We start from the raw sequence: 14,650 nt of genomic DNA on the forward strand, positions 1-14,650 counted from the left end.
CCACCAGTCCTACTGCACCCATCCCATTCTGATCTGGAATCGAACTGGTGATTCTTAGCATACAAGTCTGTTGCTCTAACAAGAAGGCTAAAGTCAATGGCCTCAAGCGTCTGTCCCTAGTGCACCTTTTGAGGTCAAAGAAGTAAGGTTTACGTCAAAGCACTTCACTAGTTGGCCTCCGTTACATTTAGCCCCTAAACCGAACTCCCATCCCAGACGAGCCACCAAGTGTAACCCAACAGTCCTACTGCACCCATCCCATTCTGAGCTGGGATCGAACCGGCAATTCTTTAAATGGGAGGTGATTGCTCTAACAAGGCGGCTAAAGAAAATGGCCTCAAGCGCCTATTTTGAGGTCAGAGGAGTGAGGTTTACCTCAATGCACTTTGCTAACTAAGCTCTATTACACTCACTCCCCTAAACCTCACTCCCAGACGAGCCACCAAGTGTAACCCAACAGTCCTACTGCACCCATCCCATTCTGAGCTGGGATCGAACCAGCAATTCTTTGTATGGGAAGTGATTGCTCTAACAAGGCGGCTAAAGACAATGGCCTCTAGCACCTATCCCTAGAGCTCCTTTTGAGGTCAGAGAAGTAAGGTTTACCTCAAAGCACTTTGCTAGCTAAGCTCTGTTACACTCACTCCCCTAAACCTCACTCCCATCTCAGACGACCCCCTCACCTCCCCGGTCCTACTGCACTCATCCCATTCTGAGCTAGGATCGAACTGGTTAATCTTCGCATGGGAGTCAGTTGCTCTAGCACAGAAGCTAAAGACATCTGTCTCTAGAGCACCTTTTGAGATCAGAAATGAGGTTCACCTCATAGCACTTCGCTAGCTGGCCTCAGTTACACTCACCCCCTAAACCTTACTCCCATCCCAGACAAGCTCCCACGTGTAACCCAACGATCCTACAGGACCCATCCCATTCTGAGCTGGGATTGAACTGGCAATTCTTCTTATGGGAGTCAGTTGCTCTAACAAGCAGGCTAAAGACAATTGTCTCTAGCATCTGTCCCTAGAGCTCCTTTTGAGATCAGAGAGAGGTTTACCTCACTCTATATTATGATACTCTTAGTGTTGATGCAATAACATTCAAATTAGCAACTGCATATTTGCAATTTTATAGCAATAAAAACATTAATTATTGTAAAAAAAAAATAAATAAATAAAAAATAAAAATGTCCTTTCATGATTATTAACAGATACAAGATACTTTTGTTGTATTAGCTGTGTTTTATGCACTAGCAAATGTTCCAACTAAATGGAATATTTATTTTAACTATGTAAAAAAATTGCTAATAGTGGTTACCTTATTGTTAAGTTAAAAAATAATAACTATAAAACCACAAAAAGTAAAACAGAAAATAGTGAAAAAAGACAGAAAGAAACATTAGTGAAACCTGTCCATTGGCTTCAATTAAGTGCCCGTTTTAATAACAGAAGTGTATGTTTTTTTTTTTCCTTTTAAATCATTCCAGGTGCATCTTCGAAATATTATGATTGTGCTAGCAATCTGTGATTCAAATGAATGAATATTTCTTTCCACATGACAGATGTAGCTGCTTAAAATACATGCCGAATTCAGCATGGTATATCCTCTGGTATTTATGTCGGCCATTTAATCACCAATTAGACAAGTTTCTGTTCTCCATCCATTAGCATACGACCATTAGGGTCAGGTGCGCACAGGGATAAGAAGCAATTAGCAAAGAAGTTAATTAACTCCATTCAGTCATCCTCTGAAACATCTGGGCCTGAGTGGCAATTACCAGTATTAATTACACCACAAAATAATGTACTTCACCTAAAATGCTCTTTTGCTTCTAAAAACTGAAGCTGGCCGAACTGGATGAATCCTGCTTGTTGAAGAATTCTCCTGTGCAATATCTACAACACAAACAGAGAAAATGATCAATCCTTTCTCCAACTGAGAAAAGCACTCTTCCTTCTCATCGTTGTCAGAAAAGTTAGTCAAACCTGATATTTTTCTTTGGGAATGTTTCTCTGTGCCGCCTCTGTGAGAGTCAGTGCCTCCTCCACTCGATGGCTTGCCAGTAGATCTTGGATCTGACGCTCCAGAGGAAGAGGCACCAGCATGTACACGGCTTTTGATGAGGCCACCACCACCTTACCTGAGAGAGAACACCAGAAAAAAAGAGAATGAGTAATGTAAATGTAAATAGAGAATGATTGTTATCTCAATATTATTTTCCCTAAATTAAATGCCAACAAACATTTGATAAAAGTTAATGCTTATATGATGAAAACTTTGCAAACTGAATGGTTTTCCAGGACTGAATCAATGACAGATACAGTGATGTTAAGTTTCTCAGATGAAATCAAAATCACAATTTAGCAAAAGCTGAAACTGTCATGCACAGTTCTGTGATCAGCAGTAATCTAACATTCATAGGCCAGGGAATGCACAAGTGTGCAAACTGTAAACATACCTCAAAGAAGAAAATCAAGAAAAAAAAATCTAAATGACATGATATCACAGGCAAATGTCTTCTGACCGAGTGCACCTTAAAAGACATGAATGACACTCTTCATAGAGCGTGAGATGCAAACAACTCTTTAGAATCTACATAATTTGTAAAATAAAGACTTGCAGGTTAAGGAAACAGCATCAGAGGAAGCTGCTACGGGCCTTGGTGTAAATGAAAAGTACAAAAAGTGTAGATAGATAGATTGATCTGTGCAAAAGCTGCCGATCTGCTGTGCGCTGCTGACACACTCAACTCACACATGCGAAGTGAAACAGGCCGTACGAATCGATTCCAGAGAGAGTCGCAGTGGATTCCAAAAATCTATTCACAATACATCGATTTATTGATGTTTAAACCAATACATCCAGCCCTAAATTGAATAAACAGAAGATATAACTGCTTTCATTGATTCAGCATGAATAATAAACACAATATATGACAATTTATGGTAGAAGAGTTCTTTATATAATTGTCCTGATAATGAACTTTATTACTGCTTAGGATAAAAAAACGTTGTGTTTCTTACTTGCGTTGTGTTCTTATCTTCGTTTGGAGGATTCATTTCAAGCACTTGCTAAAGTTATAAAGTGAGTTTGAAGTAAAAGACATGTTAATAAATGTGGTGTTTTCACATGCTATCAGTTTTTGAAGCATTTACTTATAAGTGCAGTACTTCACTAAGAAGACAATGGAAGTACATTTCTCACTATTAATAAACCATTAACATACTTTTAGCTCAAACTCCTAATTTGCAGCTTATTAAAAGTTATTATGGTTGTAGATGGGTTTAGTTGTTGGGCAGGGTTTGCGATATAGTATAAGATCATGAGGATTATGTACTTTGTAAGTACAAACAAACAGTCAGTATCTTAATCAAAACCAGGTAATAAACCACTAGCTAAAAGCGAGAACTGGTCCCTAAATGTTACAGATTATCTTCGGGAACTGATGTTTAATTCCAGAGATCTATTGAAAAAAGTGATGTCAAAGGGATGACTGTGTTTACACAAAACATCAGTTTCACATTCAGGAACCATTAATAACCATCAGTAAAAGCTTTAGCATAAAGTCATGAGACCATGTGAGAACTGACAAATGTATATGATTTAACAGCTTGAAAAAAAAAATCCAGCTTGTGATGGGCACAATAATGAGTTTTTGACGCAAGATGTACGGTGACTGACCTGATCTAGGCTTGTCATAAGAAATTACATCAGGTGCTACAGAGTAAATTGCCTTCACTACACCTCTGCACAGCTTGCTTTATTAAATTTGAATAACTCTTTTTTTGTGTGTGCGTTGTTGTCCTGATTCAAGCCCTATCGAGCTCTAGCAAGAACTGACAGGAGAAAATTTCCTTGCTGCTTTGTAGGGACATTTACCTCAGCACTTCAGAAAAATCAATACGTGTAAACACTAGACTGCAGGACTAGTAATTTAAAGTAATATAAACTAAGACACAGTAAGTCTTTATATATAACTGATAAAAGCAGTGACATCTCTGCTGTTTCTTTTAAGTATTTTCAACATGATTTCATTTTGCATTTATTGTGGGTCTTGGAAACTAAATACAATAAAAAAATAAATGTTTTTTACTTGTTCAAACTACTTGATTAAAATGAGCTGAAACAACAATTCTTGAGATTTCATTGGGACAACTTACCTGTTTTATGTTCAATCCACAAAATTTGTTAAAAGTGTTAGGTTACTCAATCGATTTGTGTTGGGTCAACATGAATTAATTATGTGGAACCCTGTATTTTTTACGCCACAGTTTAAACAGGTGAGACTGATTCAGGATTTACAAATGTTACATCATACATATAATTAGGCCTATCACAATCAATATGTCCACTTATCGCACAACATATGGACATGACCTCAGTCATTTATGGTGATGCAATATATATTGCCTATATGTAAAAATCAAGCAACATTTTTGCTGATTGTGCAATCTCTCTATCTCTATTGGAGGTGTCAGTACAGTTAAAAAAAACACTATAGTATTTTCTATAAATTACTATAGTATATTTTCATGTGGGTGTCTGACAATTGAAAATAGATCTGGTAGTAGGTATCGCAGCCGCAGTTACTTTTTACCTTTTTAATATTTTTAACATTCAGAGAACTCATGAATTAGAGTGAAGCGATGCAACTGAAAGGGGTGGGTCACGTGATGATTACAAAATGGCGGATGAAGTACGTCCGAGTTGAAATCATACTGCTCACATTCATACTGTATAGAACATACTTTTCTAATGTACAAGTAGAACATTTAAATTCAAATGCAGTACCTACAAAGTAGAAGGTGATTTCTAGGCTCTCTATGTTTTGCGGATATTGGTGAATGGTAAAGCAATACAACATTTTAATTTGGTCTGTACATGACTATTTCAATCAGTCAATAGCTACGTTTCTATTAACCTATTCTTATGTGCATTTTGGATATGCGCATAAAAAAAATAATAAAATAAATAAATAAATAAACAGTTAATGGAAACTCCAAGATGCGTATACATTTTGAAAATGAGCATAAACAATATATGGGCATAACTGAGTAAGATAAACTTTTTATTCGGTAAAAAAGATGCGTATAAACTATGGAAACAATTTTACTGAACAAATTCCAGTATGTGCTAGGGCTGGGCGATATGGGCAAAATATCAAATCCCTGTATTTTTAGGAGGAATGACGATATACAATATATATCCGGTATTTTTCCCATAAATGGTTACTTGAGAGTTAAAGCCTTTATTAAGACTTTATTAAACATTTTTGGAGCAAAATATAATTCAAACACAGGGGTTTTCCTTGCTGCACAAAAAACTACAGCTGCACAAAAACTTTGATAAATAAAATACAGTACAGGTTTTTCTTCTGCTTAAACTGTTGCAAAACATTACAAATTATAAACAAAATCTTTGATAAATACATACGGTACAGGTTTTTTTTTCCTGCTTAACACTATTCACAGCACTACTGTGCTGTTGTGCAAATAACAAAGTAAACAGAACCATAGAAAACCACAGGATAGAAAAGAACCACATTGAATGTAAATATGAATTAGTATTTTATGTCACATTTACAGTGCTGTTATAAGTAATCCTGTATACCACAGCTGTGTGATTTATAAACAACTATTAAATCAGCTGTATGCTCTTTAGTTACACATTTACATGTATTTATTGTGCACAATTATTAAACAGTGCACATATCCAAGATCTCTAAAGAGAAGCCTTTCACTCCATGTAAAAAATCATGTACATTTGTTTTGTTTTGACTTGCTTTACTAAATATTAAATAAAGAGATGAAAAGGAATAGATTATAGATATGAGAAGTAACAAAATTGTGAGTACTGTGATGAAATGCTGGTTAAGCAAATAAATGTAAACTGTCATTATAACAGACCATAACGCAGAGCTAAATGTGTTATAACATAAATGTAAAGAAGAGACAGTCATGTAATAAAAGCTGAACTTATAATCAGTGAATAGGAGGTGGTTTCACTTTCGAAATGTGGTATTAATTTGTCCCATTTTGGCGTTTAATTCTTTTGAACACATTCAGGTGTTGCTTGGCAATTTGATAAAGCTTCCATGTTCATTCTTGCTATCAATTGCTGAATAAATGATCGTTAAAAGGTTTCTGATAAACTGCTGTGACAGCTGCGGGCGCTGACAGATGCGTGTGAACGCGAGGGGGAGTCAGATTTGTTCCAGGGAGACAACAATTCGATACAACACCAGCACTGCATGTTCCTCCATGTCGCGTCAGTGATAGGTCGTTCTTGAACGATTCGTTCATTTTGAACAAATCTTTTGTATGACTCATGGAGTGAATTATTCATTTGCACATGCGCAAATTTGTGCAAGTGGAGCTTGCGTGCTACCTTGGAGTGCTCCGTTTCATGCAGAATGCGCATGTGTGGCCTCAAACCATATCGATATGAACGATATTGGATAATACTGCATCGCGTTGGGGAATCTTATCGATATATCCCCAGGATATACCACCCAGCCCTAGTATGTGCATTAAAAAACAATGATGTAATTTTATTATAAGAGATCATGTGATGATAAAAATGTGTGTGAATGGACAAACCTGCAGACTGAGCACACTGTAAAGCATCTGAACTGTTGTTTTAGTCAGTCTATACCGCCTTAACCATTTCAGTATATTTATTATATTATTAATTACCTCCAGAATCAAGAGTGTCTGTGCTCCACGTCTGACGCCTTCAAACACCACCGCACGTTCACTGCGTGTCAGGATTGCCTTCTGAGGCGCAAGTCATTGATTAAATGAAGAAAAGATTGACGCAGCTTTTTCTACCACAGCAAATTCAGTTTTTACTGTTGATGTTTGCCGCCAGTTAATCCGGGAGTGACAATTTTGTTCTCTTTGACTTGTGGATTGGATGGAAACAATGCTTTATTCGCACATTTTCTATGCAATAATCCAGTTTTACACAAAGTTAATTCAGATTTTTTATGAAAACATAGCTAATGTTTGGTATGAAAATGTTTTTTAGGTTGCACGAAAAATAGGAATCATTACCCCTTAAACATAGCTAACTTACCAAAGTGGACTGAAAAATAAACATAGGACCAACTTAATTTTAGAGCTGAGCGATTAATCGAAAAATAACCGAAATTCAGAACCTATAATCGATCTAATTTTCTTAGGTCGACTTTATCAATTATATTCCCTACTTTGTGTGGAGTCACGTCACCCTGCTCTGTTAAGGCTGATTTATACTGACTTATATCGAGAGCACACGTATGGACTTCGGTAGCATACCCATACACCTTTCAAAAAACGTAAATACACATTGCAAAGACACGCAGTGCAAGCCCTGTGACTGGTCAACTTGGTAGCGTTGACATGTGGGCAGCGCAGAGAGCCGCGGGACAGCAGAGAGCCAGTTGGAGCGGGTGTTTACAAGTGTGGAGTCCCGTGGAGGAGCTGTTTTGTGTTTACCTTATGATTAAAGTTGTTGCACGTCCGCCTGTTTCCCCGTGAAGAAACTCAACAGTCCTATGTGAGACTCAAACTCTCACAGAGGAACATAAAAACCCGGTGCCAGCTAGCGTTTTAGAAGTGTTACTACAGAGCAATACAAACAGCACACTGAATTATACCAATGCACGGCTACGCACAAGGCAAGCACCGTAGGTCACGCAGATCACTCGATGCAGATGTATAAATTCGGCTTTAAAGTCTGAGGGTGATTTATTCTTCTGTCTCCACTTTGCAGTCACATGATCTCTGGTCAAGTAAGATGATAGACCCAATTTTGAACCTAACTTTGCACTAAATTGACGATGCAATTGTAAACTCAATGAATAATCACAGATAGATGTGCTTCCTTCAATTACTTTAAAATCAAGTATATGCACCCTTCATTCAAAAATCTTTGACTTGTAATATGTGAACATACTGTATTTACTGTACAAAACTTGTCAGTAAACTATAAAGGCAAAAAATATATTTATAAAAATAAAATAATCGTTCATTAATTGTAATCGAGTTAAAATGTTCAATTAATCTAAATTTTAATTTTAAGCCAAATCACCCAGCCCTACTTAATTTATTACTAAAAATTGTAAGATGTTAAGTTGAAAACAGTTAACCTATTAGGTGCAAAACCTAATTTTCTCAGTTTGACACTTTTTACAGTGTATTCTAGTTTCTCTACTTCAACAATGAATTAATGCACGGCTGAAATAAATGCTAAATGTAAGAGAACAGCTCTTTTACCTTCAAAATCCTGCAAGAGTTGTCCATCTCTGAATGACAGCGTCTGTTTTAGCTGCTGGTCCAACATGCTGTGAACGGTCACAAAGCCTTCATCCAGAGCGACCACATAAGGGAAACACACAGCTGCCGCGATCACGTTCTCGGACCAGCTCACCGGTGCACGCTGGGATATGCCCTCAGCATTAGCAAACATCCCTGAGGGATCAAGATACAGAGAGATGCGTGACTCATCACAAACAAACAAAAACATGATGACAGTCATAGATGAGAAGACGCTTCAGATCTTAGGTTGGGTGTGGCTGAAAAACGCATAAAAAATACAAATAAAATGAAAGCATTCTCTCTGAAAACAATTTATGGTACAGACTCCTTAAAGAGGGATCTATTTAAAATGCAGTGTTGTGACTAAAGGGATTCTCAGCTAAGAATTCAGACCTCAATCACTATTGTATCTACCACAGTCTAAAAAAGATCTACCATCCATTTGGAGGGTGGGGGTTCTGCATACATGAGGGCCTGCATGCAGAGAGCATGAGATTTTGAATAGTTTCTTTAACTTTAGCATTTAACAAAAGAGTGGTAACATTTTGTCCATCTTTTGTCTGGCTGTAAAAAAAAGGAAGAAGATGGAACAAGAACAAACTAAACTATACTTCTGAATAGGGCTGTGCTGATTTATTTTATCTTTGCCATGATGACAGTAAATAATATTTTACTAGATGTTTTTCAAGACACTTCTATACAGCTTAAAGTGACATTTAAAGGCTTAACTAGGTTTATTAGGTTAACTAGGCAGGATAGGGTAATTAGGCAAGTCATTGAATAATGATGGTTTGCTCTGTAGCCTTTCGAAAAAAATATATAGCTTAAAGGGGCTAATCATTTTGACCTTAAAATGGGTTTCAAAAAATTAAAAACTGCTTTTATTCTAGTCGAAATGAAACAAATAAGACTCTTCAGAAGAAAAAAAAATATTATTAGACATGCTGTGAAAATTTCCTTGCTCTGTTAAACATCATTTGGAAAATATTTAAAGGAAATAATTTTCAAAGGGGCTAATAATTCTGACTTCAATTGTATATTCAAGTACACAGATAATTGTTAAACAAATTCTCATCACTTTTCCAAAACATTTTGGGTTTATTTGTTTTACCAAAAACTTTTTCAGGCCTGGAAATTGTCTTTTCGGAATTTCATAACTTTTCCAGGATCGTTTGAACCCTGTATATCATATGAGAGACTTGCTTCGTTTACCAAATAAGTTTGTGTAATAGTTACAAATGTATTATCTTTTGATTTAATTTATTAAGTTTTTAGTTATGATACTCCTAAAATCATTACGCATAAATCCACAGATGTTTCACAAAGTTCTCAGCAGAAATAGCAAAAAATGTCTGCTGATTCTTTCTGGCCCTACTCATAAGTAGGGTTGTAACGGTATGAATTTTTTACGGTATGATAATCGTCTAAAACAATACCACGGTTTGACGGTTTCGCGGTATACGGTATGTTACAAATGTTACAAAATAATAGAACAGTGAAGCAAATTTGACTTTTTCCAAATAATATATTTTCAGTTACTATAAACAACACCACTTACAATGAACAAATAAAAATAAGAAAATAATAAATAATGTGTCAAAGTCCAAATAAAGTCCAAATAAACATGGTGCAAATCCTCAGTAAAAAATAGATATAAATATTTACTATACTATAAATAGTTACATAACTAAACTAGATTCAATATGGAACATCCTTAGGTTTTATGTGCCAGCATGGATATGGTTGTCTGTGGATATGGATTTGGATATGGTTGTCTCCAATGCAGACAAACAGCTGCACCTTCATTAGCGTCTTTTGAAAACAGCAAGAGCAGCAGTTCGTCTTTGCTGTGTCACTGTTTTGTCATGTTTCTGTGCTGCTGTGGATGCAAAAGTACTTAGTATGAGAATTATTTCATGCAAAACTTTTTTGTTTGCGTTTTATTTAGCTGCGCATAAATGTATGCCTATCTCTCATTCTGTGTTATTCAAAAAGCTCACTGTTGGTCCACAAACAAAAGCGAAACCTATGCTTATTGGTTGTGATATAGCGAGTTTGAACCAATCTGGGCATGGAGGAGGGACAGTGCATCAATGTATCATGTCTGGTTTGTCCGGAGACACAGTGACGAGCGTTTCTTTGTCAAATCAGCGTTGTCAAATTTTGATGCGAAATTTTTTGCGAATGTTATGTGATACAGCACTGGAAAGCTGAGATTCTCTTCTTTATGCCAATCTTTGAATTGTATGAATCGGATCAGCGGATCAAAAGTTATTAAACATTTAGGAGCAATACTTATTTTTAGCCGCGGGCGGCTGTCTCTGTCTTTAAGGGTTAAAACCGTTGATATGCAATTGTTCATGGTATGATAATCGTGCACGTTCAAATCGTGGTAGACCGTCATACCGGTATATTGTTACAACCCTACTCATAAGTAAATGAATAGAATGAATAATGGGCTAAAATAAAATCAGCAGATTACTGCAGATTCCAAGTGGGCCAACTTATTACCAATGCTGTTTGGGTCATTCAACTCACCAAGTCCACCTGGGGCAGCAAGGAGAAATTCCTCACGACCGATCCTTTTAACAATGGGCTTCCTCTCCTCACAGTCATAAGGGAACAGATCCTGAGAGGCTCCTGTGCTGTAGTTGAGGATCATATACTGTGTAGACAGGGCCAAACAGATATTGTACCCGTCCAGGCTCAGGGCACAGGGCTGCTCTGGTGTGGTCACTTCCTTTAACATTTGCACTCTGTCCTCATGGACTGTACAAATCTGGACGGCCCGTCGGCGTGCCAAAACTACAGCCATTTCCACACAAAACGCATCCCCGGTCACTGGATTCTCATTTATGCAAAACGCAGTCACACCTTTGAGCTTTGCACCTCCAGTGGGCACAGGCTCCAGTGTTACCATGTCCACAACCGTAATAGCCGAATCACAGAGGACGATTAGGCGCTCCAAAGCAGAGGCAGCCTTCAGCTCCACCACTGGCTTCTTCAGGCCCAGGTATTTGTGGAGGAGCTTTTGAGCGTTGAAGGCCAGTTTACCTTTAGCTGTGGTGTGCTCCTCCAGGAGGAAGTGATGGATGAAGCAGTCATTGGTGCCTAGGTACAGGTGTTGGCCGCAGCACTCTATGCATTCAATGTTTATCCGCACCTTCTCGCCCATCACCTGCTCCCGCTCCACAGCGGGAACCAGCTCAAAAGCTTTTACACTCATGGTGCCACCCACATCTATGACGAGAGAGTAAACGGAAAAAAAAAACCATCAGGTTTAAACATTCACAACAAGGGCCTGTTCTACATTTATGACGGTATCAAAAAATGGCAAGAGAGTAAAGAGAAGCAAAACATCGGGTTTCAAACCAAGGGCATAGGTTTATTATGGTCTCAAAGCTTAGGTAACACTGTAAAAAGTGATTATTTACTTTACTTAAACTCGCTGCTTTAAAAGTGACATGTTGACTTTACTTAAAAAAGTGAGTAAACCAATTTTTAACATGGAATTGTTAACAATTCACACTATTAACTTCTGGTTTATTATCTGCCTATTTTTATTTATTATCTGTTAACTAGTAGTTCTAAATTATGATCTTATACCACATCTCTAATCCTACCCAATACCTAAACCAAATACTTCCTTAAAGTGCATCTGGAAAGTATTCAAAGCGCTTCACTTTTTTCACAATTTTTTTAATGCTACAGCCTTATTTCAAAATTAATTAAATTCATTTATTTCCTCAAAATGCTACACACAATACCCCATAATGACAATGTGAAAAACAGTTGTTTTTTTTAATTGTTGTAAATTTATTAAAAATAAAAACCTGAAAAAGCACATGTACATAAGTATTCACTGCCTTTGCTCAATACTTCGCTGATGCACCTTCGGCTGCAATTATAGCCTCAAGTCTTATTGAATATGATACCATGAGCTTGGCACACGTGTTTTTATGGGGGATTTTAGCCCATTCCTCTTTGCAGTACCTCTCAAGCTCTATCAGAATGAATGGGAAGCGACGGTGTACAGCAATTTTCAGATCTCTCCAGAGATGTTTAATAGGATTTAGGTCTGGGGTCGGGCTGGGCCACTCAAGGACATTCGCCGAGTTGTTGTGAAGCCACTCCATTGATATTTTGGCATTGTGCTTTGGGTCATTGTTCTGCTAGAAGATGCACTCTGAGGCAGGTTTTCATTCAGGATGTCTCTGTACATTGCTGCATTCATCTTTCCCTCTATCCTTACTAGTCTTCCAGTTCCTGCTGCTGAAAAACATCCCCACCATGCTTCACTGTAGGGATGGTATTAGCCTGGTGATGAGTGGTGCCTGGTTTTCTCCAAATGCAACGCCTGGCATTCACTCCAAGGAGTTCAATTTTAGTCTCATCAGACCAAAGAATTGTGTTTCTTATGGTCTGAGAGTCCTTCAGATGCCTTTCTGCAATTTCCAAGTGGGGAGTGGAATTCGTCTGGCCACTCTACCATACAGGCCTGATTGGTGGATTGCTGCACAGATGGTTGACCTTCTGTAAGGTTCTCCTCTCTCCACAAAAGAACACTGGAGCTCAGACAGAGTGACCATCGGGTTTTTGATCACCTCCCTGACTAAGGCCCTTCTCCCCTGATCCCTCAGCTAAGATGGCCGGCCAGCTCTAGGAAGAGTCTTGGTGGTTCCAAACATCTTCCACTTATGGATGATGGAGGCCACTGTGCTCATTGGAACTTTCAGAGCAGCAGAAATTATTCTGTAACCTTCCCCAGCCTTGTGCCTCAAGACAATCCAGTCTTGGAGGTCTACAGACAATTCCGTTGTCATCATGCTTGGTTTGTGCTTTGACACTATAATCAGACTGGTGTTTGCCTTTTCAAATCGTGTCCAATCAACTGAATTTACCACAGGTGAACTCCAATTAAGCTGCTGAAACATCTCAAGAATGATCAGTGGAAACAGAATGTACCTGAGCTCAATTAAGACCTTTACGGCAAAGGCTGTGAATACTTATGTACATGTTTTTCAGTTTCTTTATTTATCTTTTTTTCACATTGTCATTATGGGGTATTGTGTGTAAAATTATGAGAAAATAAATGAATTGAATCAATTTTGGAATAAGGCTGTAACATAAAAAATGTGAAAAAAGTAAAGTGCTATGAATACTTTTCAGATGCACTGATTTCATGCCGAATGTTCAAAGTGCCATGGTAAACAATATAGGGAGTGTGTCACAAGCTGTCATTGATTGAATGTGTGAATACAAAACCTCAGTAGAAACACTACTTTAATTACAAAAGTTCATCATGAGAAAGAGACAAATATCAATTACGGAACCAGTCAATATTTTGACAACACCCCATCCCTTTAGTGCATCCCTGCGATAATCAAAATGGCTAACATATATTACAAAGAAATAATTCCTTTGAGTAATGACGAGACTAGCCAGTTTTGAAAGAGATTCACGAGCGTTTGCTACAGTTTGACACATTACCAAAGCATACTGTAAAGCAATAAATCACAGTTCTGACAGTAAACTGTGGTTCTGTGGTTTGTATTCCACACAGAAGAATTAGCACGTATAGCTTCCTCTAATAACCCTTTAATAAAACTTTAATTATTTTAATATGCGAAATAATTTTCTGTTTCAGTCAAAGGTCACGATAATGAAACCACAACAAAAAGATGCATACACACAAACTCTCAATTCCTCTTTCAAGCACCAGCTTCAAGAGACAGAAGTGCTTTTGAACACCGTCAATCGCGGCTGTGTATAAAATACAAGTCACACACCCAACTAGACAGCATTTGTTGAGGTTTTCTAAAGTACGCGTCGGTTATGTTATAAAAGCAATGTTGTTAAGACGGTAGGTTTTAAGACACAGCCGAGCCTACGCGTCTGGTGTGTGTATGTGTATGTGTATGCGGCACGCAGTGAGTGCAGGTGCTGCGGCAGGTGATGTGAAACAAAGCTTAGTGTATATCGTACCCCAGCCGTGACCAGTGTGGTCCTGATTTCAGAGATGCCAGCGTTTTCACGGCCTGCCCGTTTCATTCAAGCGCCCCACTCCTCCTCCCTCACTCGCTCTCTTCTCTCTATCGCTCACTCTCTCTAGCGCTTCCTGTTTCTCCGCCGAAATACATCCGGCCACGTGATGAAGGTGGGTTCTGGCGTTGTTGCTAGAAGGGATACAGCTGCGGTCTAAAGTTAACAAGAGGCATTTATTTATTATATTTCGCATTAATTGTATTTTGTTAAGGTCTACCCCAAACCTAAACACAACCATCACACTAATGTAAAAACTGTAATTATACAGAGTATTATTCATATTATTTATTAAATTGCCAATTAAATTG

At 37.8% G+C, this 14,650-nt stretch overlaps 1 protein-coding gene across 8 annotated transcripts in view; it reads right to left on the reverse strand.

The window, feature by feature from the left end:
- Positions 1-14,407, reverse strand: part of tgfbrap1 (transforming growth factor, beta receptor associated protein 1) — a 31,083-nt gene extending 16,676 nt beyond the window's left edge. For 7 of the 8 annotated variants that reach the window (XM_087255793.1, XM_087255794.1, XM_087255792.1 and 4 more), the window contains exons 1-5: positions 14,283-14,407; positions 10,836-11,537; positions 8,256-8,450; positions 1,983-2,137; positions 1,810-1,892 (exon numbers count right to left, since the gene is read on the reverse strand). In XM_087255793.1, the coding sequence (XP_087111919.1) occupies positions 1,810-1,892; positions 1,983-2,137; positions 8,256-8,450; positions 10,836-11,523 (1,121 nt within the window). In that variant the 5' untranslated portion in view covers positions 11,524-11,537; positions 14,283-14,407. 8 annotated transcript variants of the gene reach the window in all.
- Between the last annotated feature and the right edge of the window lie 243 nt (positions 14,408-14,650).

The sequence above is a fragment of the Danio rerio genome, chromosome 6, assembly GCF_052040795.2.
Source record: "Danio rerio strain M-AB ecotype USA chromosome 6, GRCz13ab, whole genome shotgun sequence".
Classification (NCBI taxonomy): Eukaryota; Metazoa; Chordata; class Actinopteri; order Cypriniformes; family Danionidae; genus Danio; species Danio rerio.